This window comes from Rutilus rutilus (assembly GCF_951802725.1).
Source record: "Rutilus rutilus genome assembly, chromosome: 8".
Lineage (NCBI taxonomy): Eukaryota > Metazoa > Chordata > Actinopteri > Cypriniformes > Leuciscidae > Rutilus > Rutilus rutilus.
Genome location: NC_140222.1, coordinates 12974044 through 13000320, shown reverse-complemented (window position 1 = coordinate 13000320; position 26277 = coordinate 12974044). Strand labels below are relative to the sequence as shown.

At 38.6% G+C, this 26277-nt stretch overlaps 2 protein-coding genes and 1 long non-coding RNA gene across 3 annotated transcripts; 2 read left to right on the top strand and 1 right to left on the bottom strand.

Moving 5' to 3' along the window:
* Positions 1-1284: 1284 nt before the first annotated feature.
* Positions 1285-3117, top strand: LOC311296300. Its single transcript, XR_014628557.1, has 3 exons — positions 1285-1365; positions 1745-1770; positions 2929-3117. It is a non-coding gene; the product is annotated as an uncharacterized lncRNA (long non-coding RNA).
* A 3888-nt stretch (positions 3118-7005) lies between these two features.
* LOC311296061 (CD48 antigen-like) lies at positions 7006-19640 on the bottom strand. The gene is made up of 6 exons (XM_084417719.1): positions 19587-19640; positions 19031-19348; positions 9520-9798; positions 9281-9412; positions 9094-9155; positions 7006-7454 (listed from the first exon to the last, which is right to left on the bottom strand). The coding sequence occupies exons 1-6, from the start codon at positions 19633-19635 to the stop codon at positions 7410-7412; spliced, it is 885 nt and encodes a 294-aa protein (XP_084273845.1). The 5' UTR covers positions 19636-19640; the 3' UTR covers positions 7006-7409.
* A 2414-nt stretch (positions 19641-22054) lies between these two features.
* On the top strand, positions 22055-25904 carry LOC311294761 (uncharacterized protein; the record flags this gene model as incomplete). The annotated part of the gene is made up of 6 exons (XM_084415790.1): positions 22055-22103; positions 22844-23020; positions 23099-23170; positions 23329-23724; positions 23958-24082; positions 24444-25904. 6 exons carry the CDS (start codon positions 22055-22057, stop codon positions 24444-24446), a joined length of 822 nt encoding a protein of 273 aa, XP_084271916.1. The 3' UTR covers positions 24447-25904.
* Positions 25905-26277: the final 373 nt, after the last annotated feature.

Below are 26277 nucleotides of genomic sequence, written 5' to 3'. Positions count from 1 at the left end.
CAAGCCATATTACAAGAATATTAAATAACTAATTATAAAACGAATAAGGTGGTAGCACAGGCAAGTGACTGACCGACTGCCTGCTGAGCACTTCCGCTTGCCGCCCCTCTGACAGTGCCATTGCGAGTATAGCTGCAGAGGTTTCGCTCCATTAATCCCGGAACATCTCACGGTGGTGGAGCAGCTGACCCTTGCTTTCCCCACGCCTGTTCCTTCCTTCTTAAGCAAAGCCAAAAGCTTCCCTGCTCTTTCAGAGTCTTTCTGAGTTTGGGGCTGGTGACTCCCGTGCTCTGCAGGAAGCGCTGGGTGGATGCTCCCACGAACCCCCTATAGACAACCTCCACCAGGTAGCTGACAGCTGAGCACCAGCTCACAGAACTTTTGGCGCTTTTCCACTGCATGGTACGGCTCGGTTCGGCTCGGTACGGTTCGACTCGGCTCGGAACGGTTCGGCTCACTTCGCTTTTCCACTGCGTGGTACGACTCGACTCAGTACGGCACGGTTCGGCTCGCTTTAGCTCGTTTGCTTTTCCACTGCAGTTAGTACCGCTTCAAAGTGGGTGGGACTGATCGTTATAGTTGCCGTCTCTACTACCATGACATCATCATATTAAATGCGAATTTTTAATTCCGTGTTTCCCCATCCACTCCTCGGCAACCAACGAGAGGAACGTCTGCACCTCGCCCACTGACCGCACGATTCAGCCATTTCTTTTTATGAAATTTATACTCTTTATACTTTTTTTTTTTTTTTTGAAGTAAATACTTTAAAAACAGGTGCTACAACGTTGGCCGTTGTCTAGGCCTACTGGCTATTTAAATCTAGCGGGTTTAGTGTCTCGTGTTGTAAATACAATGACGCTGGTAGAGAGGATTCTGTCTGACCAATCATTGATCTGCAGTGTTTTCACGTCACATTTTAGTATCGGTACGGTACGCTTGGAACCTCAACAGAGGTGGTACCATTTAAAGCGAGCCGAAGCGAGCCGTACCGTACCGTACCATGCAGTGGAAATGCGCCATAAGTGAGCCGTACCGAACCGAGCCGTACCATACCATACATGGAAAAGCGCCAAAGCGTGCCGTACCGAACCGAGCCGTACCGTACCGTGCAGTGGAAAAGCGCCATTTGATGCTGTTTGAGCTGCTGTTATTCAAAAACCCACCAGATGGCGCTATTATGTAAACAGTTTCATTCAACGGATGACCAAAGTTGAAAGTATATCTTTAAAATCAGCTGCATTCCATTAATAATGACTGTCTGTCTTTAAATTGCAGTTCAAAGTCTGTTACCCGCTGCTTTTGCTACTGCTGTTCTGCTGGTGGCTGTTTGTTCCTGTTGCATGGACCTTCTAAGTCAGAACGGTGAATATTACAAACAGACAATTGAACACAATGGAAATAGATTAATAGTGAGAAAATATTTTTTAAAGCTGCAGTCCGTAACTTTTTTTGGTTTAAACATTATCCAAATTTTTTTTTGAGCAATTATAACCAGCCAGTGTTCAAAACGATCTTCTTGCCTTAGCTCGATTCAAAACGTTAAGCTTGTAATAATGTTTTTAATGCCAGTGGTACAGGTGGATTTCCACGGGTAATTCGAGCGTGTCTTTGCGTCATTACGTCACATCTGAACACATAGAGAAGGAGCTACGGACTGCAGCTTTAAAGAAAACAAAAAATGTCCTTCTAATTCACCGAATAATAATGTGTTTAATTGAGTATGTTGTCATTGTTGAAACAGATGACAGGATGCAGCGCAGCGATCGGGTGAGATTAAATCGCCACTGAATCTGTCTCAGACATCTGTGGAATTTGAGTTTCCTCATGTGTGGTTTCATTCAGATATCATCACATACAAAAGTGCACTGCTATTTCATGGTTTAATTTAAAAATGAATTTATACATTTATTATTATTGTTATTATTATATTAGTTGCAGTATTAATTCTATACTTGTTTATCTCCCCTTGATGTCTATGAAAACATATTTTACATTTATTTATTAAAAGTTTTTAAATACCTTGATTTGTATAAAAATGTGTATCTGTCAATTAGACAAAGGTCAGATAAAACTATTACACCTGACATTTCTGTCCCCTCACTTCTGAAATGATGGTTACGCCCCTGGATCAGTGAAGCAATGAAATAAACGTTTCTGTTCTAGCATAATTTGGCCTTGGTTGCATTGTTTTTTTTTTTTTTAGGTTTTGTTTTTACTCAAAATGTGATTAACATCTACATAAGTAGATGTGTTAGGGTATTTGTTAAGGCAACTGCAATTTTTATAGTAGAGGGACGGAGTGAGGCTGTTCAGGCAAGTTCAATTTTTACTGTATTTTTATGGTGGAGGACTGAACCTTGGGTAGGGTCAGGGTGAACAGAGCAAGGCCGGTGGCGTGAGTCGTCCCTCATGGATGACTGCCGCTTTACTTTCATTTTGATTGTTTATTTCATCATTAAAGTTATGTTGATCATTCACCAGTTCCCACCTTTCCCTAACCTTGAACTCTGCTAAAGTCATTTTCTGGACGGACTGTCATTTTGGTTGACTCATTTATGGCAGAAACATATTTGCATGATGCCTCATTCAACCGCTCCAGACATTGGAATGTTGCATCTGGCATCTTGAAAATGTCAAGATTTCAAATGATCCAATGAGTTTTACCAGATAACAAAAAAAAAAAATAATAATTAAATCCCAAATAAATGTGGAAAACCTTTCACAGGTGAGCATGTGCTGGTTTGTGTGCATGTATGAACTAAACATTGCAGGTTTTATGGCAGATTTTTAATGTCACTTAAGATCTACAAATAATCAGTATAACTTGCAGAGCTGTTTCACGAACTAGTTTCTGCCTCCCTCAGTTGCATTTCCCTGTCACCAGATAAGGTTTGCATTGTTTTTCTGTTCTCTCTCTGTTTGCAGGGTGGAGTCAAGCGGCAGATTCTGTGGGTTACCTGATGAATCAACTGATAAAAAAGTTGTGGATGTCGCTTGAGTCTTGTCCAACACCAGTTTTTGTGTATTCATTTGTTATTTTTTCTCTTTCTTTTCCTGTTTTGATGATGTTTGCTTAATTCATTTATGTATTACCTTAATAAATAAATATCTACTTTTGGGTTTATTTAATTTCTGTGTGTCCTCTTTGTTTGTAACTGAAGATAGAAATGAGTTCAAGGTGTAAAGTTGTAATGCACCTCTGAGTCCAGAGTCAGACCTGTAAAATATTGAAAACATGTAATTCATTGAAAGTATTTGGGATGTGCTGGAGAAGACTTTACAGAGTGCTTGACTCTTGTATTGTCACCACAAGATCTTGACCAAAAATTAATGCACCTCTTTTGATTGAAATAAAATCCTTTATTTCCATGGAGAGGTGCATACATTTTGGGTCAAGATATGTTATATACCTATTAAACAATATAATTATGAAAAGAATTTCAGTTGCCATTTGGTCGTTACATTTTATTTAGCTTTTGATCCCCTTTAAGTTATTATAGCAGGTCACTTCAGTAAAGCTGACACAGGTGCAGAGTCGAAATAATTTTGTATTTATTTATATTATTTAGGCAGATCGGATAGTCTGCCTAAAGTGTCATTTCAATGGTGACCTGGGGCCTATACCATGAAGCCGGATTAGGTGGCTAGCCAGCTATGTTTCAGCTTAGTTTCCGTCAACCCTGGGTTTTAGGTAGGCCTACTATGAAAGTAGCTCGGCTTTTATCGGTGTTCGTTGCCATGGTATCTTACGCTGCACGGCTAACCTGCTCCGGGGCAGGCTATGTTCTGGATTCGAGATCTCAGACTGAAGTTTGACCAATCAGCTGAGAGCAAAGAAACATATAGGTGACGTAACTTATTCCCAGTGTCTGTTGCAATGACTTCGCCTTTTCCTCCAAATCCGGTGGATATCTCAGTGCAAATTATTAGACGAGCACTTCGTAGAAAAAGAGTTTTTAGCCAGACAAAATCCCCTTGCATAGGCTAAAGATACAGATTTTCCGCGGAAGGAATTTCTTATCTTTGCGAACTTCTTGAGCCGCACATAAAGAATTTAACACGTCAAATTTATGCACTTACTGTACCGCAAATGGTATTTCATTGCATTTTTTTTTCTCTGCAGGAATACATTAAAAGTTTCATTAATAGTGTTCCCCGGACATTTATCGACCATGTCCATAAAAGAGGGCTTTTATAAAATTGCCGGTAAGATATATTGATAGGGTGACATCACATTAACACTTAAAAAAAAAAAAGAAAAAGCAAATGTACTATACAATATAATACATGTTAAGAATTTTTTTGAATCTTTTTTATTCTTCTTCTGTTAATCTTATTATAGGATTCCATAGAGTCATTGCAACATGTATGCTGTCTTTTGCTCCAATCTCCACTGCTCTAGGGGAACATGAGGCAGATTATGTTAATAGGAAGTCCTATCACAGCCTTAAATGTTCAGGTAGAGATGATGTGAATATGTGAGATGATTATTTTCTGTGAGATGAATCTTTAAATTAATAGTAACATTAACAGATATAACAATGATCTAAACATTTCATCTGCAGATGACATGTGGTCATGAACTTATGATCAAGTTTGGATGCCAAATGGCCTGGCTCCAGTGCTTGTCTCACAAATTTTCCATGAGTAGGCTATGTGTTGTGTCAGCACTTTGAGGAAAGCAAGTTAAATTTGGTACAGTACAAAACACTGTTAATTTGAACTGAGCTAGAAAAACCTACACAATAACCATCATGACCCTCAGACAGGGCCACAGAACCACTTCATTGTGGCCCTAAGTAAAACCAAAGTGAAGATAGAGATGACCTTTGGCCTCCTAAAGGCACATTTCAACTGTGTTTGGCCATTCAGAGTCACCAGAGCGCGCGGGCATCACAGATAGTGGCTGCATGTGCCATTCTGCACAATATAGCCACCAGTAGAAAGGAGCGAGAAACACCACAAAACCAGCTTCTCCCCGATGAAACTAACCCGATCACACTTGACCACCCAGCTGGTGCAGATGTAGATGCAATCACCATACAATATTACACTTAATAAAAGCACATTGAAACAGATATGTCTCAAACTGTTTTATTGGTTTTGTGGGATGGGAGGGAGAAAGAGCAAGAGAAAGTTGCATTAATAAATATTCATACTAAAGTGTTACTTGGTTAAATAAGTTATACTATATATACTATAAAACTATATACATGCTGAGATCAGTTTTATCCAGCTGTTTGATTGTGTTTGGAGCCTCCTCAGCTCACAGTCAGCTCCTTTAGTGAACAGTCTAGTTCAAGACTCCTTTAGTGAACAGTCTAGTTCAAGTCTCCTTTAGTGTGCAGTCTAGTTCAAGACTCCTTTTGTACAGGGCCCTGACTGAGTCTGTTTCCACCTGAAACATAATTCCACCACAAACATGATCATTACAAGTTTTCTAGAGGCTCATCAAAATCACAAAAAGTTCCTTGACTTCCTACAAACACAGGACTGACTGTAATTTATGTCAAGGGTTTTAAGTCCTTACACATTTCTTCTGAAGCCCTTTGAGGTAGAGGCCTCAGTTTCTGGGGCAGGTTATGAAAAATCCTACGATAAAAGAGATGTGTAAGGGCCAGTCCCTTTTTCAGCCACACATTCAAATGTTTGCCATAACAAAAAGCCCAGTGCATTCACATCAGCAACTGTCTCAGAACACACAGACAGAGTGTCTTCATTTCCTCCACAGTAATAAATAAAAATAGGCCAATGTAAAGCATAACTGCTGTAAAGCAGGTTATGTTCGGTGTTCTGTCTGCTGCATACTGACCTCTGTGTGTGAGACTGTGTGTGTGTTTGCTGGCTTCAACAGGGACACTGTATTTTCCTCTACTGCAGAACATACAGTCAGCCATATTTAAAACTTAAAAAAGTAGTAATATTGCACACGTACCCAGTGTTACTTGCTTAGAGGAGCCAGCACCAGGGTCAGATTGTACAGCACCTCTAATCCCATCCATAATCGGCCGTCCCTTATTGCCTGCTCAGAGCCAACTCCTCCGCCAGTGTATTCTGGTTTTCTGAATTTAACTTTCTCCAACAGTCTTCTCTTGCTTTTGCAGCAAAGACCGTATTGTTTCGAGCTTGAAATACATATTTAAATTCATCGTAATTATGAATGATTATCTCTTGCTCCTCTGCGGAAAAATATATCACTCTCGCTCTACCCGCGATTGGTTGTTCAGTGTCGACGTCACTCTTTTATGTGCACGTGCGGGTGGAGTAATCATAGCTTAAGGATCAAAGCCTGAGTTGACAGAGAAAGTTGATGAGCTGCATCATGGTACCAATAAAGCCTGATTGCATCGGTTTGGTTTTGTCAACTCAAAACTAATCCTGTAACCCCGAGTTTGTTCAGCTACCTTCATGGTACAGGCCCCAGGTGTTATTCAATGGCAACAGTGAATTAAATAAGCCGATTTGTTTAAATACTGATTCATGCAGTAAGAAAACACCACATGTTGCTTAGAGGCGGAGCGGTTCTGTGGAGTTTTAAACTTTTTTTTTTTCAGCAAAACAGCAAAAAAGAAAGAATATTTTTTTCCAGATAAACACTCTTCCCGTGTGGTATCTAGTATATCATATGTTATATAATAAAATTATCACACACATGGGCTTTTTTACACTTTTTAAATAGGTCATTTTTTTATTAATTTTGATGTTTGTGAGGTGACAGAAGAAAGTAGGTCTATCTAAATGTCAGCGAAGGTTGGCTGGTTGTATGGTGTGCAACTACGTAGGTCGCAGTTGAATACACGTGGATTATGGCAGTGTACAGACAAGAGACAGTTGGGTTAGACTTTCTTCCTCCACTTCACAAACATCAAAATGAAAACAAAATGTATACATAAATACATATGACCATAAATACAGTAAATGTGAAAATAAATACATGAAAAAATAAATAAATCAGGGAAAAATACAATCAAATAATGGGAAAAAGTATACACATTTTTTTGTACATTTCTTAATATGTTTATTTGTGTATTTGTTTTAATTTATTCATATATTTGTTTATTTATTATTATGTCAGCTTTGTCATTCCATAGTTGGTTACACTTCAGACAGTACACTTTACAGATAGGCCAATATAAATGAACAAAATGAACATAAAAGATACACGGTACAAAATACAGAATGTAAAACAATAATAAAGATTGTAAAAAAAGAATATTATTGCCAAAAAAAAAAATCCAAAAATACTGTGTTGGGTCAAAAATGAATTTACATGTGCATTAAGCTATAAATATCATTTACTAAATTAAACTAACACAGAAAACACAACAATAACAACACATGACAGTGCAAAAAGCATGAAACTAAAGTTAAAACATTGGCAGAGAATTAATGTGAACTGGTGCAAGTCATTTTTTGGGGAAATTTTCATACACATGCTCCTCCTTTGATTTCTGCAAGGAAAAATGCAGTCATATTATTATATATATATATATATATATATATATATATTTTAAATTGGCTTTAAATTTAAATACCTTATAATGAACTGTTTCTGTAAAATAACTTATTTGACCAGTCATCATTTTAAGATTTGAAAATTGTAATTAATTGTATGTATTGTTTAATGATCGCTGTCGTCTGTAATGTATAATCTATATTTTTATTTGGAGGATAGTCTATATTTTCTAGTGTTTCTTTCACAAAACCACGGTAACTTTACAAGCCCAGCCTCTAATGGAACAGCATTCTATTGCGCATGCGCGACTTTACCTGCTACTCCGTGAGTACCACTGCATAAAGTTGATCTCTGCAAGATGTCTGTTGAATTCCAGCTAGCATTCAACAGACTATTTGATGTGCATTTTACATCTGGTAGACGTATTTTTAAGAGTGTTTGCTCATCTGCAATATGTCTATAGGACATTTCCTGTCAGATGTCAAATAGACGTTTAGAAGATGTAATGATTTAGAATGTATATTAAACTGACATCTTCTAAACGTCTATTTGACATCTGACAGGAAACGTCCTATAGACGTATTGCAGATGAGCAAACACTCTTAAAAATACATCTTCCAGATGTGAACACACACATCAAATAGATGTCTCCGTGATGTACGTGTGCTATCAGGGATTGTTCTTGTTCTAACCCAGATAGCACACATCTATTTGATGTGTGTGTTTACATCTGGAAGACATATTTTTTTTAAAATGTTTGCTCATCTGCAATACGTCTATAGGACGTTTCCTGTCAGAAAATAGACGTTTAGTTTAAGATGGATTTAGAATGTATGTTAAACTGACATATTAAAGATGTCTATCAGATGTTAATAATCAGCAGATGCTTTCCAGATAAAGTGATCTTTAACAGACATCTTGCAGACGTATGTGTGCTATCTGGGAATGGTCTGTCTGGAAGATCAGACTGGATCGATTCAATGATAATCAGCATGCTTTTTTTTTTTTTTTTTTTACAATCACAATAATATCAACATATCATTTATTAATAAATAACATATTGCGCTAGTTTAAGTAAAAAATATATTTTATAGCTGACAAATCTGCAGCTGACCTTTCACTTCTGGAGTCACAACAGTTAAACTTAATGCGCTAAAGGATTAGTTCACTCCAAAATGAAAATTTCCTGATAATTTACTCACCCGAATGCCATCCAAGATGTAGCCTACTAACAGAAAGTTGACTGACAGTGACATGCGGATTTGTAACAGGTACGGTCAGTAACGAGTATTTTTTTTTATGTTTGGATGAACTGATCACTGAATATAATAACAATTTATCAATTACATTTTATTGTTATTGAGGAATAATAGGCTACCATACTTTTCGGTGTGCTAATAGATTTAGATTTGTGCTAATTCATTTGTAGGACTGCAAAATGGAATAATTTATTTTTATTAAAATTATTTATTAAAAATTAAGAATTAAAAACACCAATTTTTACAAACAATAGGCCTATGCTATTAGTATAAATAATATAAAAACATTTTTTTGTCCTGTTTGAGGCAAATTACTCACAAAAGCTTGAATCAGACTGCAACAACTTCTTGCAACACAGTCATAAATGATCTTACCATTTTACGTGTTTTTTGTTGACAGGATGCTGAATTATTTCCTTCTTCCTCCCGGGTCTGAACTGCATTGACAATAATCACAGATACATCATGTTAAAACAACAATGTTTTTTAATCCTATATTGAATTTTGTACCTTAAAAGAGAGAAATATTTTGCCTTATGCATTCATTGCTTGCTCTACTGACCTGTTTTTCTACATTTCCTGCAGATGCAGAAGATCACAACGACTGCAACCACAATCAACAGAGATCCAGCAGCAGCAGAGATCAACGTTATCAGAGACACTGGAGAGTTTGAAGAAGACTGATCGTCCCATTCTGAAATGATAAAGTGAAAGAAAGAAGTGAACGCATCAGTCTGATCTACAACAGAAGACAGAGATCAGGTCAGTAAATACACACATATATCGTCAGTGCTGTGGTACCTGCACATGTGTGACAGAGTGTGTTGATGTCCAGATGTGTGGTCTGGTTGCTGATGGGATTGTTCAGCACACAGCTGTAGGTGTTTTTATCCTGATATTCCACCTCCAGAGGTAGAGAGAGACTGATGCTGAGATCACACACACTGATGCTGGACAATACACTGATTCCTGCGTACCAGGAGAGAGTCGCATCACACACATTCAACACTGATGAACACACCAGTGAACAATTTGATGATGAAGAACAGTTTCTGCTGATGACAGGAACAGGCAGACGAGCTGAGAAAACATGAGCGAATAAACAGAAATCTAGATAGATCTAGTCAACAAAATTGTATTTTCGACTCAATGTGTGAGTGTTTAGTGTGATGGTGGTTTGCCTATATCTCAAACTACAAAATGATTAAACATTTCAATATGTAAATAGTTTAGTAATATTCTGGTTTCAGTGCCAGTTAAACTCAATTGACAGTATTTGTGGAATAATGTTGATTGCCACAAAAATAATTTCCATTTGCATTTTTAATATTTGTAATTTAAAGGGGTCATATAATGGTACATGCACTTTTACAAGTTGATTGCACTGAAATGTCTGTTGGCAGTGCCTGTACACAACCATCCTATCATGATTAAAATCCATCCAGTGGTTTTGTTTTAATCTCCATATATGTTTGACCATCTCTGAAATCAAGCCGTTCGATATTGTGACGTCATAAGATCGTACGCCCCTCCCGCTATTGTGATTGACAGCCGTGTTTCAACACAAGACCCGCCCTGAGCAAGCTGTGACAGCCGTCGTCATAGTAGTCCGCCATTGTTGATATGCTGGAGTAGAATGGCGTCTACGCGATTGTGGTGTTCTGTTCTTAGATGTAATAAGGAACACAGCAGTCATTTGGAAGTTCCTAAATCCGAGCCGTTGAAGATGCAGTGGCTGAGTTTTGTTTTTGAAGAGATATGCCCAAAGGATTGACGCAGGGATTCCCTCATGGGGATTCCCCACGATCTTCCATGCTTTCATGTTTACGCGAATCATTTCACACCAGACAGCTTTACAAACGAGAAAAAACGGATCGGTACCAACGTGTTCCTGCTGAACCTCCAGAAGATGTGAGTGTAATGTTTTATTAACCTTTATATTAGTATTTATATTAATCTTTGCGAAATTTGCAAACCTTGCTGCAGGCTTCACAATGCGTCTAAGGTTTACACTCAGGGTACATTACGGCATGTTTTCTATGTACGACGTTCTCAATATAATTCATAATCACACGTTTATAACGAATAACACGTGGTTATTGTGTTAGATACGGTGTACCCACAGAACAGAGGGGCGGGGTGAGCAAAGCTCATTAACATTTAAAGACACATGCACTGAAACGGCGTGCTGAAAACAGAGCTGTTTTTGACCAGGTAAAATTAGTGTTTTCTTACAATACTAATGAGAATTTTTAATTAAAGTATATTACAAACTTTTAATTTAGACCCTAAAGAATCATATTAGCTTGTACAAAAATGGCATTATATGACCCCTTTAAGGAGAGAGTGCAGGAAGTTTGGTATATACTGTTTGTTATTTTTGAAAGGGGCCACCGGAGGAAAACAGGGGAGGGTCATGTCTTTTTATTCTTTGTTGAGGGGAGGGTCATCCAACTTTTTTTAGTCTAGGGGGAGGGTCACCGAACTTTTGTGAAAACAGCAACATTTCAAACTGGCTTGTTGGTGCATATTTTTTTACATGTAGCTCCATGTTGCTCTCGCGGTATCAGCCCCCCATCGCTATCAGATGGGTCTGACCCAACAAAAATCCAGTTTGGCGCTGTTTGACAGTGCGCGCGCACTAAAGTACGCTCCGCTCAGAAAAAGTGCATCATGTCAGAACAGAAAACCAATGAAATGTTTACCCGCAAAGCTTTAAAGCAGGAGCAAATAATGAACTTTTGTGATTGCGAATAAGTGCAGTGTCCTGTGAGTGTAAATCTACCGCTGCATTAACATGTGATGTGATGTGAATGTAGGCCTACGTCGAGTTTTACAGTATTGGGACTGAGGCGCCAGAACTACAGCTGATAGAATGTGCGCTGTAGCGCGATACTACCATATTTTAGTTTCCATTCTTATTTTGTTTCCACAATAATGTTAGTAAGTAAATCTACTGAAATTGCCACCATAACAGTGGAGTGTGATGTGTAAGATGTAGGGCTACCACATCTTTAAATTACTAAGGTAGGAATAAAATACGTAGACCTACACCAAAAAACTAGTTGAGGATAAATTTGTTAAAATTGGGCAATTCCAGCGTTATATGGACGTGACATTTGCAGTCAAAACTTGAAATAACTCTCAGAAAATGCATTTAATACCAATATATTGAAACGTCTGTTTACATTTATTTACATTTACATTTACATTTATTCATTTAGCTGACGCTTTTATCCAAAGCGACTTACAATTGCTATATATGTCAGAGGTCGCACGCCTCTGGAGCAACTAGGGGTTAAGTGTCTTGCTCAGGGACACATTGGTGTCTCACAGTGGATTCGAACCCGGGTCTCTCACACCAAAGGCATGTGTCTTATCCATTGCGCCACACCACCCCGGTTTATATCATACTCCCTTAATAAAGGAGTCAAGACATTAGAAAAATATCAGTCTACACATGCATTTTATATTTAATATGAGGGAAATACACATGTGACGTGACACAAAAAAATCTCTAACTTTTAGGTGGCAAAATATTCTTTAATAATTGTATGAGTTGCACTGCGCAAACCAAAAGTAATATACCCACCGGATGAAGAAGGGTCGGCCTCCACAGAACATAAAATATTCTTTTTATTTTATTTTTCGTGTTCGCTTTTCTGAGGAAAAAAAACAATGTTATGGACGTTCTCCGTTACGGACATGACCGCTCTGAGAGCGACTTTAAAACTTTCACAGAGACCTCAAACAGAAAGCACAAAGCCTTTCTTTAAAGTGAATTTCGTTTTTTTTATTAATTGTATCTTAATTTTAATCAATGTTTCATCATCCAAATGGCCTGGATTTAATAAATAAGAATTACATATAGAAAATAGATAATCATGACACAGAGGCGCCGGCGAGTGAACTGGAGCTCGTCTCATAAATGAACCGAAACTCAGCGTAAGGTATAGCCTACTTGCCTCACAGACCTGAGAAATATATAGAAAGCTTGAAATGTCTACTTTTAAACAGAACAATTCAAAACGAAAGAAAACAGACTGCTCTCTTCTAATGTAGCCTAATCTGTATTAAATATTTCTCTCTGGCGCGTTCACTACTGCGAAGATCGCGAGTCAGCATCGTTCTTCCTCTTTGCAGTCGACACAGAAAACACATGTTTATTAATAAACAATTAAAATGTCTCCTTGCTATATTTGACATATTCATAATCATTACTTTTGCTGGTTCTTTGTGACAGCTTTTAGATGCTTTATTGGCAGTGCCACCCACATGTTGAACGCGTAACCCTGCATAAACACCGAAAACAAGATTTTTTTTTTCTAATATAAAATCAAAAATCGTGATACAAACCGAATCGTAGGTTTGGTCTATCGTTAGGCTACAGCACTAGTAAGATGAGAAAGCCGGAGTTTATGGTTGTAAAAAAAAAAACAACAAAAAAACAATGGCTATCTGAACATCTTTGCCAATTAAGCGCAAAGCTGAAGTAATAAATAAATTATTGGGGAGGGTCATGCCTTTTTTCACAATCATTTTGAAGGGTCATAGAACAATGTATTGCTGGCGAAGGGAGGGTCATGTATTTTTTGACTACAGATCTCAAAACTCCTCCGGTGGCCCCTTAAATAAAAAACGAACAGTCCCTTAGAAAGTGCATGGAAATCATCAAAACTTTGTTCATTTTGAGCAGTTGAAATGGCTTTTAGTTCACCAGCAAAGGCTGCAAGTTCTGCTAATATCTCAAAATGAATAACTACTAACTGCAGTAATGCAGGGTTTCAAGGGTTCAAAACCATCAATAGGCGCTGTTCCACTGTCAGGCCAGTGCGAGTTTAGGCGCTCTAACAAGGAGGCTTATGTCCGCAGTCTCTAGTGTCAGTCGCTAGATCGCCTCTTGAGATCAGGGGAGTGAGGTTTATTTGAACAGTTTGAGATAATTTATGTTCCCCTTCTACAATAAACTGTGGTGTACCACAGGGCTCCCTGCTGAGACCAAATTTGTTTTCAATTTAGATGTTACCTTGGGTGTTACGAAGCATCCGAGTCAGAGAGATCCATTTGTAGCGTGATTTATTAGAGTAATCAAACAGGCAATGGTCAGAACCGTCAGATACAGCAGAGAAGGCAGGGCAAAATCATTGTACAATACCAGGCAGAAGATCAGGGCAGGCAGCAAACAATCAGAGTCAAAGATCAAAGCAGGGGTAAAGTAGGCAGGCGGCAGACAAACAGAGAAATCCAGTAACGGGCAGGATCAAAGGGCAATCAGGCAGATACAGGAATAAATGCTCAGTAATGTTCACAATAGCAAAACAAGACTTCGCTCCGAGCGTTGTGTGAGTGTGGCTTAAATAGGTGTTTGATCATGAGGTGCAGGTGTGTAATGCAGTGCAGGTGTATGGAGTAATCAGTCCAGGTAGATGCAGGATGGGAAATGTAGTCTGTGAGTCTGGTGTGAAGTGCCCTCTGGTGGCTTTCAAAGGCACTCCAGCTGGTGACCGTTACATTGGGTTTGTAATCCGGAAAATCATAAATTGCATATGATTTAGAGTTATATTTATCACTGCGCTTTAATTATCGACAAGCTTAGATGTCCTCCAAGCATTAACAGATAAATTCTTAATTCTTAATGTAAATTCTTGTATTTTCACATTCTGTTGCCACAATTCGGAACGGCACAAACGCAAACCATTTCTTCTTCACTTGTGAGCAACTCCGATCATCACTCTTCACAGACACGACGCTCCTCCCACCTGCACACTGTTGTTTACCTTTTTCCGGCTAGAACTGAGTTCCCACGGGACTTCAACGCGAGACTACAGCTAGCCGTCTAAAACACTATTTAGGTGAATTTAAACAATGGCTAAGTTGCTAAACGCATCTTGTTGTCATGTAAGGGCCCTGTTCATGTTGGACAGACATTTTAATTGCATTTTGTGTCTGTTAACAGGCACAAAGACACCCTTTATGTATATGCCCCCATAACTGCCGTTATAGCTGAGTGGGAGCTCTGGACATTAGATTAGATTAGATTAGATTCAACTTTATTGTCATTACACAAGTACAGGTACAAGGCAACGAAATGCAGTTTAGGTCTAACCAGAAGTGCAATAGCAGCAAGTGCAGGATATACAGTGGTTCATAAGTGCAGAACATGGATATGTACTGAATAAATATAGAGTTGAATACTATTATAAACAAAAATTTACAGATAGATTGTCCTATGAATATAATATACAGATAACTATTACTGTGAACAGAATTTACAGCTAGATATGTACTGAATATAATAATATACAGATGGCTATTACTATAAACAGAATGTTTACAGATAGATATGTACTGAATATAATATACAGATGGCTGTTACTATAAACATAATTTTACAGATAGATATGTACTATGAATATATATACAGATGGCTGTTACTATAAACAGAATGTGAGCATAATATACAGATGGATATTACTATAAACAGAATTTTACAAATAGATATATGTATAAGTTAGGCTAATGAGCAGTATAACAATGGATTTAGTAGTGCAAATAAAGTTTGGACAGAAGCTATCCGAGTGAGTGCAGTGGAAAGTAATTGCATATTACAGTTAAGGTACGATATTGCAATGTATATATAACAGTCGGTACTGTAAATAAACAGTAAACAGTCGGCAGTGCAAATGAGCATATTCCAGTCAAGGTAGTAGTGCAAGATGCATATGTAAACAGTTGTTACTGTAATAACAGTCAGCAGTGCAAATGAACATTATAGTATTGCAAATAACAAAATGGAGGCAGGTGTGAGGAGGGAGAGGAGAGTCAATCAGTATATAAGGGGAGTGGGATCAATGAGGGTTGGAGTTTAATAAAGAGACAGCTCTGGGGAAAAAACTGTTCTTTAGTCTGCTGGTCCTGGTCCGGAGGCACCTGAAACGCCTGCCGGAGGGCAGGAGAGAAAACAGTCTGTGGGCTGGGTGAGAGGAGTCCTTAAGGATGCTGCGAGCTCGATGCAGACAGCGTTTCCTCTGGATGTGCTCGATGGCAGGTAGTGGAGTCCCAGTGATGCGCTGGGCGGTTTTCACCACCCGCTGCAGTGCCTTGCGCTCTGCAACAGAACAGCTCCCATACCACACTGTAGCACAGTTGGTCAGGATGCTTTCTATTGCACAGCGATAGAAGTTCACCAGGATAGTGGAGGAAAGCTGATTCTTCCTCAGTGTCCTCAGGAAGAAGAGGCGCTGGTGAGCCTTCTTGACCAGGCTGGAGGTGTTGGTTGTCCAGGTCATGTCCGCCGAGATGTGGGTCCCCAGGAACTTGAAACTGGAGACACGCTCAACAGCCATTCCATTGATGTGGATGGTGTCGTGTGTGCCTCTTGACACTTTCCTGAAGTCCACGATGAGCTCCTTCGTTTTGGTGGTGTTGAGGAGCTGGTTATTTTCGGTGCACCATGTGGCCAGGTGCTTGATCTCCTCCCTATAGGCAGTCTCATCGTTGTTGCTGATGAGACCAATCACCGTAGTATCGTCCGCAAACTTGACGATGGAATTAGATCCGTACACAGGCTTGCAGTCGGAGGTGAAGAGGGAGTAGAGGAACGGGCTTAGCACACAGCCCTGTGGTACACCAGTGTTGAGTGTGATGGATGTGGAGCAGTTGGAGCCTGATCGAACATTCTGGGGTCTGTTGGTCAAGAAGTCCAAAATCCAGTTGCACATGGAGGTGTTGAAGCCCAGGTCTCCAAGTTTGGCTATTAACTTAGTTGGGATGACAGTGTTGAATGCTGAGCTGAAGTCAACAAACAGCATGCGTGCATAAGTGTTCTTATTGTCCAGATGTGTGAGCACAGAGTGCAGTGCCATGGAGACTGCATCCTCTGTGCTCCTATTGCTACGGTAGGCAAACTGGTGTGAGTCCAATGTGGATGGTAGAGAGTCTTTTAGGTGTGCCAGGACCAGCCGCTCAAAGCACTTCATTACGATGGGTGTGAGTGCTACAGGGCGGTAGTCATTAAGGCACTTCGGGCTGGAGTGTTTTGGCACTGGCACAATGGAAGTGCATTTAAAGCATGTTGGTACAGTTGCTTGGGCAAGAGACAGGTTGAAAATGTCTGTAAAAACCCCAGCGAGCTGCTCCGCACATGCCCTGAGTACGCGTCCAGGGATGTTGTCTGGTCCAGCAGCCTTGTGCGCGCTGATCCTGCTCAGTGCATTGCAGACATCTGTGGAGGAGAGTGTGATCGGTGGGTGATCAGCTGAGGATTTGAGCTTGGTGGCAGTTTCTCTGTTGTCTCTTTCAAAGCGAGCATAAAAGTCATTTAGCTCGTTCAGGAAGTTGACATCAGTGGCTGCGGGGGTGGAGTGAGAGGGTTTGTAGTCACTGATGGCCTGAATGCCCTGCCACATGCGCCGAGGGTCAGCGTTGGAAAAGTGTCCCTCTATCTTAAGCTTGTAGCAGTGCTTGGCCTCTTTGATGCCCCTTTTCAGATTTGCTCTGGATGTGCTATAGGCTTGTGCATCTCCTGATCTGAAGGCAGTATTGCGTGTCTTCAATAGGAGTCGCACTTCCCTGTTCATCCATGGCTTCTGATTTGGGTATGTGGTGATCTGCTTCTGGGTTGTAACACTGTCAATGGTGGTATTAATATAATCCAGTACAGAGGAGGTGTAGCAGTCAATGTCCGTGTGAGAGCCACTGGTGGCTTGAGAAGCAAACATACTCCAGTCTGTGTGTAGAAACCTTTCCTGGAGTGAGAAATCTGCCCCCGCAGGCCACACCTTGATGGTCTTCACTGATGGCTTCACGCGATTGATCAGAGGTGCATATTTGGGGGTGAGGAACAAAGAAAGGTGATCTGACTGTCCCAAGTGGGGGAGGGGTGTCGCGACGTAAGCTTCAGCCATGTTTGTGTAAACATGGTCTAAGGTTTTGTTTCCTCTGGTGTGACAGCAAACATGCTGGTGAAATTTCGGTAGCACTGACTTTAAGTTTGAATGATTAAAATCACCCGCAACAATAAACGCAGCTTCCGGGTGAACGGTCTGTTGTTTACTGATGGCTGCGTGAAGTTCTTTCATAGCAAACTTGGCATCAGCATCCGGGGGAATATAGGCTGCAGTTATAATAGTGGAAGTGAACTCCCGCGGTAGATAAAACGGTCTACATTTAACCATGAGAAACTCAAGGTTAGCTGAACAATGTCTCCCAACAATAGCAGAGTTTGTGCACCAAGCTTTGTTAATGTAAATGCACAATCCACCACCTCTGGTCTTACCGGAGCCATGTAATGTTCTATCCGCCCGGAATGTATGGCGTCCCGCTAGCTCAATAGCGTTGTCCGGTATTCCGCTGTTTAACCATGTTTCCGTGAAAATTAGAACATTACAGTTCAAAAGTCTCTTGCTGTATGTGATGTTGAGTCGAATCTCCTCCATTTTGTTCAACAGCGACCGTACATTGGCAAGGAAAATGCTGGGTAAAGAGAGCCGGTGTGGTGTTAGCTTTAGCTTAGCTCTTAGTCCTCCGCGCTTCCCCCGCCTTTGTTTACGATCTCGCCGGCGCCTGCGAGCACTTCCGCCCGGCCGGGCAGAGTGCATAGCCTCGGGTGATCTGGCGATCTCAGGAAGGAGTCGAAGGTTGTCCATAAAACTGTCGGAAATTCGCAAACCAATATCCAAAAGCTCACCTTGGGTGTACGATGTTAAGGCACAACTGTTCTGGACGAACAGACCCGAAATGAGCAAGAAAAATACTGCTAAATTACAGAATCTGGAGAGACCGCGAGCCTCGCGATGTACTCGCGCCGCCATCTTGGACACATCTTAGCTGTAGTATCTCCGTGTTGCAAGCACCGATCCGGTTCGTTTTTTTTTTTCTATAGACAGTACTCACAAAGGTCTAATGATCAAGATTAACTTAAAAATTGCCCGGAGTTCTCCTTTAAGTAAGGTCTTTATACACCACTGAAAACATAGTTATGGATCTTATATTGCATTTCTGTCAATAGATCCTCAGAAATATCACACATTGCACCTTTAAGTTTTAAAGATATAGAAAAGCTTATTCTTGCTTTTATTTAATCTTGACTTGATTATTGTAACGCCCCAGTTTTCTACTTTAAGATCACGGCATCGTTGACGCAAGCACTACACATTGAGTCTTGCTTAATAAAAAAGTAAGGAAATATTTTATGTTAATATTTTTGGGAGTCAACATTACACCACAAATGCTGTTGATTGAGTACAGAATATTCCTTTAAAAAACAAGAATATTTGAAGGGCTGGAGTCTGGACAAAAGATCTGTACTCACCATAGACAGAAACACTGAATGTTTTTGATGATTTTTTCAATCCACTTATCTCTAGTTGATAATCTCCAGCATGTTCAGTTCTGGTGTTTGTGATGGTCAGAGATCCAGTTTGATCGTCCAGCTTCAGTCTGTCTCTGAATCTCCCATCAGGAACATCATCATATGTGGAGAAGATTTGCTTCTTTTTATTCATTTTAATTATGAGAGCCTTTTCAGCTCCAAATGTCCACATTATGTAGTCGTCTTCATGTATTTGAGTATCAGAGTTTAGAGTTACGGAATCTCCCTCCATCACTGACACTGAATCACCAAACACACCTGGTGAACAAACAAATTAAGGCTCCTGATGGTTTACAAAGTCAGAAATCAGCTGTAGTTTGTAACTAATTTACTAAAGAAAGGTGAGATATATGAACATTATATTAATGTTGTAATTACAACATGGAAAGTTGAGTTTTTCTGGAACTTAACATCATTTAAAACCCACGGAAATGTGGCTTAGCTGTGAAGAATGTCACTGATATTTAGCAAAAAATATAAACATTTTATAACTTACCAGTCAGACGACACCAGCAAAAACAGAACAAAGCAAGCGTGTGAAACATTCTCACGTTGTGACACTAGCAGCTCATCTTAGTCAAAACTGAAACCTGCAAAATGTGGTTTGATCTGCTTGTAGGTGGGCTTTCATTCACAGAAGAGTGGAATATGGTGCACATCTTCCTATATTTCATGCTGAATTAGAGCTTTTACATGTGAGATTTAAATGGTTTTATAATTCAATTCAATTTAAATAAATCAAAATTAAATACTTTAATTATTGTGTATGGTTTTAACAAAATAAAAGGTAGCTGCTCATAGTCGAACTGAAACTGCTGTGGTCAGGTTTCTACAGAAATGTGGTTTGAAAGTAGTTGAGAAGGCACATTTAGTGTATTTGTGTTTAGTTTCTAAGTGAAGTGATTCTTCCTCTCCTGCTTTTAATGAACTTAAGAGTTGATTCCCTCACAAAACAGCTTTAAAGTAAAAAAAAAAAAAAAAAAATTATAAAAAACATAACATACAAAGATTGACAGCTAAAAAGGCGTAATTTGCAGGCGGGACGGTGGGACATGTCCCCACCTCTTTTTGAAACATCTTGTGGTAGATGTATCTAAAGTAAACCTAGGTGAGTAGCAAACTCTCTTTTCATTCTGGTGAAATTACAAAACAAAATGCACACAAACTTATCCCTACTCTTGATATACAAAGGTACACAGGTGCTAATATTAGCGTTTATCCCGAGGTTATACCGCAGTCCGCCAGATCCAGGCCATACCCAGATCTGAGGAAGTCCTGAAGTGTCCACTAGTCCCTGTGAAGGCCTCCTTCCCTTTACCTTTGTACAGATAAAACCTTGTCAGGATCATAGGCGTCACTAGGCCCTTTTTAGGGGGGGCTTCAGTTTACAAAGATGTAAGTAGCTAAACCAAACATTTTATATTTGACAGTTTTTAGGTCATAAATGCTAAACGAATGACAAAAACAATTAGAAAACCAATTCATTTTTGTATAATTTCGCCATTTTGAGAATTAACGTGTAATTCTGTCATTGTGAAGGGACAAACATTAACAAAGCCGTTTTCACCATGTTAGGCACAAGATTAATAATGCATGTGTACAGGTTGAGAACTAATATAATACAATTTGTAGCCTTCAGTAAATTAAAAAAGTTCAGCTTTAGGAGGGGAAGAGACAGGGCAAGATCAAGAGACCAAGAGAAAGAGAAAAAGAAAGAGTGATGGAGATGAGGAGAGAGCAGGTTTAAAATCTATTTCTTATTTTTCTTCAACGTTCTTCAAACGTCTTGAAATGCACATATCAGAAAGAAAAATGTTTAACCCCATAACAACCTAAAAGGTTATAGGACCTCTTTGATTATAAAGCCCTGTCTAAGGCTATGCGTGTGATGTGCATGTGCGCAGAGATAACTGATAATTGCACCTTAAACTATTTTGGGGAGTGGAATTGAGTCGTTATTGCCAGTATGTATTGTTACATTCCTGACTAGCTTCCTCATTTGTGTTTTCCTGTTGCCCAGGGGCATGTGTTTTGTTTTTGTGTGTTCTCTCTTTGTGTGTTTGCAGATAGTCAGCTGCGGTTGATCTGGGCGATGAATCGACTGCTAAAAACGTCTCGATTGAGGCCTTTCCAACAGCAGGCCTTTTTTTCTGTTTTGATGTTGTTTGCTTGATTACCTTAATAAAATGTACTTTTTGGTTAATTTAATCTGCGTGTGGCCTCTCTGTTTGTTATATTCCCTGAGTCAGGTGGATTTGTAAAGGTACTCAGTACTCAGTCATCTTTCCTCTCCAAGTGAAGATAGTAACGAGTTAGAAATTAATATATATAGATAGAAAAGTAGTTTAACTATCATGGGATTCGTGCTTTTATCTTTGGGTAACATGACCATCTGACCATCAACAACCTCTCTCTCATTTACATTTGTATGTATTTTTAACTTTATTTAATTAGTGTGGAGTGATATTTATGGACGCTTGTTTCCATCATGGAATAAAAATAATAATAAATGTAGGTCACCTCACAAGTCTGTTTTTTTTTTTTTTTTTTTTGCCTTTAATTTCACACAATTCTGGCTTTATAACTCGCAACTGATTTGTTTAAGCTAGCAATTGCGAGAAAAAATAAAACCCTGAATTGTGAGAATAGTCACAATTGTGGCGGAACAAGCTTCCATAGATATTTATATAGCCATGACATTAATACAGAATATTGAAGTCAGTTATAATGCTTATTGTGTAGTTTCAAGTTCTACCAGCAGGTGCTTAATGGAAAAGCCTTTCTTTTACTGTCAAGGGAAAAGCACCTGCTTTCCATAGCTCTACAATCCATCGGTCATCATCGCTCTACATTCCATTCAGGCTGTCAGGTTAGTTTCACTTACTGTACTAGTTTTACAAGTAGGCTACGCCCTTAAAGCGGCACACTATGAATCAGAATAGCCATTCAATTTCTGTGGGGAAAATGTCGCTTCTAATTTTGCTCTCGGTGATCTTGATTTCAATCGACCACGGTAAGACAATATTTGTTACAATCTCTTTTCCGGCGTTGCACCGATTTATTTGAACTGGACTCATGTATCGTAGTGATGATGGTAGGATTATTATCGGGTGACAATTAACAAATCATAGAATCAACCCAAATCAGTTTAAGTGGCGTTACAATGGGGACTTTGAGGCTAAATGACTTCGTATAAAAAAACAAGCACACAGACATACGATACGAAAATACAGGAGTGTCACTGTCATAAAACCAACAACAAACTAGACCGAAGTGACAGAAACCTGACAAACTGTTATGATACTGTAGTAAATATTGTTTTACATCAGTGCATCAAAGGTAGCTTGAATGTAATGTGAGCTTCTGCCAAATGAATAAGAGGTAATGTAGCCTAAATATGTTATTTACGGGGAGAACTAAACATATTTTGAAGAATATGATTATGAGTCTTGATGCTGTGGAAAATAGCATCATTTTCTGAAATATTTTTTATGGGTACTATTCATCTATATACATTATGAGTCTATGAAAATGTTTGATTATGAAAATGTGTATTGGGTGTGTGTAGATCATCCATGAGACTCATTATGTTTGTCTGATGAGTGAATGTTTAAATCAAGACTTCTTCTGCTGTTTGTTTCCATGTGTTACATTATGAATCCAGACATATTTCTCTGCTCAAATCTGTATGATCTGTTAGAAAATAACAGTTGCAAAGTTTTGTTTTTGTTATGTTAACTGTTTCTTCTGCAGGTGCCTCTGGTGTTGGTTCAGATGAAGTGTCCGTGATGGAGGGAGATTCAGTCACTCTAAACACTGGTGTTAATACAACTCGACAAGACGATTTTAGATGGTATTATAATGACATTCGCATCGCTCGGATCAATGGAGATATTAACAAGACCTGTACAGATGTTCAGTGTGATAACGGTACTGAGAGATTCAGAGACAGACTGAAGCTGGATCATCAGACTGGATCTCTGACCATCATGAACATCACAATCACAGATGCTGGAGAATATACACTGAAGATCTTCAGCAACAGCGACAGTGAAAAGATCTTCAATGTTACTGTCCAAGGTGATTCATTTAATAACATTTAAATGCAGTTTATATATTTTTAAAGCACATTGTTAATGTGTGTTTGTAGGCACAAACAAAAATGATTATTTTCAGCTCAAAGTCAAGAAAGGGCTTATCCAAAGTCATGTTCACTGCAGTTCTCTCATGTTGTGTAGTTTTAGTTTGTTTTCAGCAAAAGATCCTCCAGCATCTGTTGGTTTGTGTTTCAGGTGTTTCTGCTGCTGAACGAGATGAAGTGAAGAGAAACAAGGGAGAATCTGTTACTTTTGATCCTGCTGTAGCAAGAAAACCAAATGATGTGATGAAGTGGTATTTTAATGAGATTCTCATCACTGAAATCACTGGAGATCTCAGTGAGATCTGTACAGATGTTAAGAGTAATGAAGATACTGAGAGATTCAGAGACAGACTGAAGCTGGATCATCAGACTGGATCTCTGACCATCACAAACACCAGAAACACAGACTCTGGAGAATATAAACTACTGATCATCATCAACAACAGCAGCTTCAGCATCACTAGAGTGAAGATATTCAATCTTTCTGTCATTGGTGAGTGTATAATTTAATCATTCAATGCATTTTCCTTTGAGGAATTAAAAAACAGTTCAATATATTTTTAAATCAACTCAGTAAATGTAAAACTGACTTTTTTGAGCTGATGTTTCCTGTTGATACAGCTGATGATCAATATAGAAGGGTCTAAAATAAAAAAATAAAATAAAAAATAAGTACTGGTTGTATTATCATTCACAACAATGTCTGTTTCTCTTTATCTGTTCCAGGATCAGGTCTGTCTTCAGGAGCTGTAGCAGGAATAGTTGTTGGTGTTCTGCTGGTGTTTGCAGGAGTAACTGCTGCTGTGTTTTACTGTCGTCCCCGCAGTCCCCATGAACCAGTACCACAGAGAGTAAGTATTACATACAGCTGATTTAACAAGATAGATGAGATTTACTGTGCAAAAACAAAGTTTTTTTTTTTTATTCTGGATTTAATATAAATGTAAATAAAATGTAACAAATGTAAAAGTGAAATGTTATCTTTTTTGCTCTTTACTTTTATTTTTAACAGTACAGAAGCAGATATTCACTGGTTAAAAAGTCAAAACAATCAAAAACACCAATAACTCCCAAATATACATTTTGTTCAATTCTTGTTTGAAGTTTTGAGTTTATTTAATTTAAGACTGCTGCACTTGGATCATGTTTGCTCCTCTGCTTTAACCAAACGTAACAGTAACCTTCTGTGAATCTGTGTTTTTTTTTTTTCAGTAGGATGATGCTGACAGTAACCCATCACCTAATCCTGATGTGGTCCAGGATGATGATGCTGATAACCCACCACCTTATCCCAATGACATTCCTTTGGAGGACATCCTTAAATCAGACTCATGCCGAGGCTCCCAATAAAACAATGGACACTGAAGAGAATCAGGAAATGATGGAGAGACGAGGATCAGCTGAAACTCTCATCGCTCACAGAGTAATTGCGTCACAATTCCAAGATTTCAGCAGTCGGCACCAATAACAGTAAACAATTTACCTGTTACATACCAATTTAACCAATTTCACGAGTTCACACTTACATATAATTAGATAGAGTAAAGCTTTATGTGTATTTGGCGTGCTGTCCGGGTGAGAGGCTCAGAGCTCGGGATTTGGCCCATAACCAGAGTACTCCTGTGGTAGAAATAGTTAGAATTAGAAGTTTGGAGAAGGGAGGGTGGAGGGATGCTGATAAACTGTCAATGATATATATATATACACCTCTTATTGTTGATTAACTGTTAATGATCCACACTTGTGTTAATTATCTGAAAATGCTCCTCCCGAACTTTATTAAATGTCATAAATGTTAAATGATATATGAACACATTTAGCCTTAAACCGTATATGAACGATAAAGTAAGAAACAGAGCAGTAGATCAGCCAGTGCTTGATTTATCTCAGTGTATTTAAAAAAAAAAGCTGTTACAGTAATCCAGACAGAAACTGTGAGTGATTATCTCGGTTTCTTAACATCTCCACTATAATGCTGATCTGGTTTGACATCTGGAGTTATTTTGTCCCGTCTGTTTACTTCCTCTTATAACTGATCGAACTGTTTTTTACAATTACCTCAACAAGATGGGCATTATGACCAAGATTTTCCTCCTCAACAACAGGACAGTCTGCACTACTGATACTGTAGGTGATTTACTGGTATTGTTGCTGTTACTGGAAATGTCTGGTATTCTTATGTTGCTAATATTTATAGTTTAAACTGGTACATTAACCCTTACTTATCTACCTTCATCAGAAAACACTTTCCAGCAGCTAGACTGAAACCAAAACCAGCTTTAAGACGCTTGAAATATCATTTATTTATTTTAAAGTTGGTGAAACACTCAGGTATTTATTCTGTGCCTTTAACTGGACTCATATATGATACAGGCTGTAAACCTGAGAAGTGTTACAGCATAATAACACACAGTTGTGTTTATACTTGATACAATGCACTTACACTTGTAAATCTTCATTCATTAGGTATATAGATATTTATCTTCATGGTTGAAATGTGCAAAAAATGAAGTTCACCTGAATTTGTGAACAAACATCTGTGACATTTTATGAGGTGCTGATTCATTCTTTCATTTCATCATATTGAACTGTGATTGTCAAGTGTGATTTTTTTTTTTAACTCATGGAATTATTGTATTTAGCTTATATGTTTATAAGAATATTATGACTGTTTGATGGAGACTTTTGTCACCTTCACTTTAATACTGTTTAATACCTCTCAAAAGCTTTTATCACAGATCTAATCATAAATCAATAAGAACTGGACATAATTGGTGTAGTTTTACTAACACAAATGTTTTTATTTTTATTTTAATTAGCTGTTTTAAAGAGACCAATATTGTGTTTCTTGCATTCTGGGCAGAATATTTCCTTATCTTTACATCAGCCAAGAGAAAAAGTGCCTTGAAGTAAACCCACAAAAACACTGTTTTCTTTTCTGAAACAAGCAAATGAACGTGACACATCTCTGTATGTTTATGTGATAAATATTATTAAAAACATATGATTCATTCATAACACCTGGAATCTATGCGTCTCTAAAATA